General features: G+C 39.1%; 1 protein-coding gene across 1 annotated transcript; it reads left to right on the forward strand.

Moving 5' to 3' along the window:
- The first annotated feature begins 248 nt into the window (after positions 1-248).
- On the forward strand, positions 249-2,773 carry EID1 (F-box family protein). Its single transcript, XM_020664733.2, has one exon. It carries the CDS (start codon positions 1,053-1,055, stop codon positions 2,343-2,345), a length of 1,293 nt encoding a protein of 430 aa, XP_020520392.2. The 5' UTR covers positions 249-1,052; the 3' UTR covers positions 2,346-2,773.
- The last annotated feature ends 802 nt before the right edge of the window (positions 2,774-3,575 follow it).

Below are 3,575 nucleotides of genomic sequence, written 5' to 3' on the forward strand. Positions count from 1 at the left end.
AACAATTTAATCAATGCGTACCTCTAAATTTTATCATAATATGTAATTTTGATGTAAAAATAAAATTATATAAAAATTTATTTTCATATCTAATTATAAAATTTAAAATTTAAAAAATAATTAAAATCAAGTAGATCTATAAACATATGAAAATCTTAAAAATAAACGGTCTGGATAATGTATTGCAAGATGCATTATTCTGATACTCAAAATTTTATTTGTTTTCATATTCATACATCTAGATATCAAAATGTTTTTCAATATTAAAACAATATTTTCCCAATAATGATAGCCTTTTATCCCTTAAAACCTACTCTATCCACCTCTCTCAACACCACACACTCTTTAGTTCCATCTAGAAAAAGCCCAAGCCACACACACACACACACTCTTTGATTATACTTAAAACCTACAAAACCACTCCACTCTCTGTCTCATTGCTCTATGAATCAGCACACAATTTACCCTTGCTCTAAAAATAGAAAGGAAGCCGAAAAGCTTTTTGATTTTCTCTCTCCTCCGTTCCCTCAAACCCAATCCAAAGCCAGTCGGAGATCAATGAAATCCAAAACAGATTCACTACTTTTCCATCCGTGTCAATAGTAAATCAGTCCTAAAACAATATCAGAAAACCAGAAACAACACAACCACTGTTGGTTCCTACCCACTGTTGCAGAAAACTTCAGGTGAATCCGAAACTCGTATGGACCAGAGAAAAAAACAAAAAAAAAGCCTCCACTTTTGACCCACTCAACCGACGAGAAGCCTTAAATCTTGCAACCAACCGGAGAAAATTCCATCGTTCCATACCCAACATGCGGAAGCCATGAAATCTCAGGGAAATTCCTCATAAAAGAATCTCTGGTTCTTTTGATCCCCTGGTAAAAAATACTTGAGAAAGAAAGAGAGAGAGAGAGAGCAGTTGATCTTGAAAAGCATAGAGAGAGAGAGAGGGAGGGAAAAGGGTTCCTCTGCAAAAAAGACCTCTATTTGGTCAGATCCATCAATAGGAATTGTGAGAGAGAGAGAGAGAGAGAGAGAGAGAGAGAGAGATGGCCTGCAAAGTGGACATGTTTTCCCACCTCTCAGAAGACATCATCCTCAACATCTTCCTCAAGCTCGAAGATGACCCAAGGCACTGGGCCTGCTTAGCCTGTGTATGCACAAGGTTCAGCACCATTATCAGGACAATTTGCTGGAAACACAAGTGCTTGACCACCATACCTGCAATCGTCTATGACCTTCTTCAAAGAAACCCTCTTTCTCTCTCTACGATGGCAGATGAACCCCCCCGGGGTTGGTCTGCTCTCCAAAAGGTTGCAGTTTGTTGCCCTGGCCTCCTCCACGCTGGTGTTCTTTTTGAAAGCTCGGATTTTGGATTGGAAAGAGCTATTGGTCCCCATGAAGAATTTGCTCTCATCTCTCTACCAACCAAGGAAAAAGTGTTCTCTCCCCAACGCCCAAAGATCACAGGTATCCAAGATCCAAAGAACCCATCTCTGCAAAAGCCCCATTTCTCTCTCCAAAACCCCCAGCTCCCATCTCTCCATGAACCAAAGAACCCATCTCTCCAAAAACCCCAATTATCCCTTCAAAATGCTGAAAATCCATCTCTCAAAGAACCTCAATTTGCAACTCTCCATGACCCAAAGAACCCACCTCTCCAAAACCCCCTTTTCTCTCTCCAAGACCCCAAAAATCCATCTCTCTCTACTGGTGAAGGTCCAAGCAATACTCAAAATTCGGCCATTGTAAGCCTCAATTCTGACTGCTCCTGGTCTCTCTTTGATGATTTGTACTCCGATACTGTTTACGATGTGTCTGAGATTCAAAAAGATGGGGTTTCTAGGGAGATAGACGTGGGTATGGGTGGTGCAATTAGGCCTTCACTAGATCAGGAAAGGGAGAACGTTATAACGAATGAATGTAAGAGGAGGAAAAAATGCCATTTTGTCAATTCACATCTAGCTTCAGGGGTCTGGAATTTGAGCAGAGAGCAAGGGAACAAGCTCTTGGCTAGTAGATTTAGGGGGGATTGCCTTTATATATGTGATTGGCCAGGTTGCCTACACGCTGAGGAGAAGAGGAACTACAGGGTTTTTAGGGGAGTTTTCAAGAACTTCAAGAGGTCTAGAGTGTGGAGAAACATAAAGGACACTAAGGCAAGTAAGACTTCTCTGAATTGTGCTTTCTGTTCTTGTAAGGGGACATGGGATTTGCTCAGTTCTTTTTGTTTGAGGACGCTGTTTGAGTATCATGACGATGGGGAGCCGGCTGTGAGGGCCTATGTGTGCGAAAATGGGCATGTCTCGGGAGCATGGACTGATTGGCCCATGTATACATAAATCCATTTCTCTCCCTACATATTTGAAGGGGAAAAAGATGCACATACTCCATTTTTCACTCTACTTGTTTGAAGGGTTAAAATGGTGTGCCTCATTTCTCCCATTCTACTCGTGAAAGGGAAAAAAGGCTCATACCTCATTTCTGGCTATCCCGTCAGAGGTAGAATATGCTCATTATATGGGTTCATGTCTTTTGTTCTCTGAGTGTTTGGATCACAAGTGATATCTGCGGATAATCCTCTGGAATACAAGTCTACCTAGTCCAGTTAGTTAGAGAGAGGATCAGACTCTGTTTGTTGCTTGTTTTGGGTGAATTGAATTTTTTCTTGAAGTTGGTGTTCTTTCTTCGTTTCTAAGTTGAAAAGCATTTTTCTAGTTTTGGAGCATCGAAATTCTAATGAAGATAACAAATTTAATTTTTAGTTGCATTACTTTCTATTCCATGTGTGACAGTTTTTATTTTTATTTTCTTTGATTAGTGCCATGTATTGTAGTTTGTTTTATGGTCCTTTAGCTGCTATTGCAGCAAATTACAATCTCTTTTGGTCATAAATTGGAACTATGACTTGAGCTCTTCATTCTTTACACTTGGACAAGCAGTGGAGCAATACCATTTTAAGCGTTCAACAGGAATCAATTGATTCGGCAAGAGGAATATCAATTCTTAATTCTCATTCCATTATTCTTCCCCAGTACGTAATAGTAGATGGTAAAGCTGTTTATGATTTGTTTTACAAATAGATTTTATTGATGGTTAGCCGACCCCAAATAATTGGGATAAGGCTTAAATGATGATGAAATCTACAAATGGGTCAGCTTTTTTACTTTATTATGTGAACCCTCGGTATATCTTGAATTGTTATTGTACAGCTCAGGTGATTGAATGGATGAGAAAAAACAAAACTTTCTGCATTTGAATTCACAAACCCTATTTTTGAGATATCATAGAAGTAGCCTTGATGCTTTCTGACGAGACGTACTGAGGTTACTCAGTGCCTATGGACAAATCAGTGTGCATATAGAATTATAAATATTAGACTTTGAATTTCTTTGCCTTCGGATCTGATTTCATGGGTTGTTGTTCCCTTTCATTTGGTGGACATGTCACCTTTTTTATTGCTTCTTCAGAAATAAAATATCTTAATGTTTGCACGATTCCATTGAGAATCCTCTTTTTTTTTTTTTTTAGGGGTGGGGGATTCCATGGAGAATCTTTTCAAGACCCTGTCT

This window comes from Amborella trichopoda, chromosome 2 (assembly GCF_054954075.1).
Source record: "Amborella trichopoda isolate Santa Cruz 75 chromosome 2, AtrichopodaSantaCruz75HAP2 v2.0, whole genome shotgun sequence".
In the NCBI taxonomy this organism is placed as follows: Eukaryota; Viridiplantae; Streptophyta; class Magnoliopsida; order Amborellales; family Amborellaceae; genus Amborella; species Amborella trichopoda.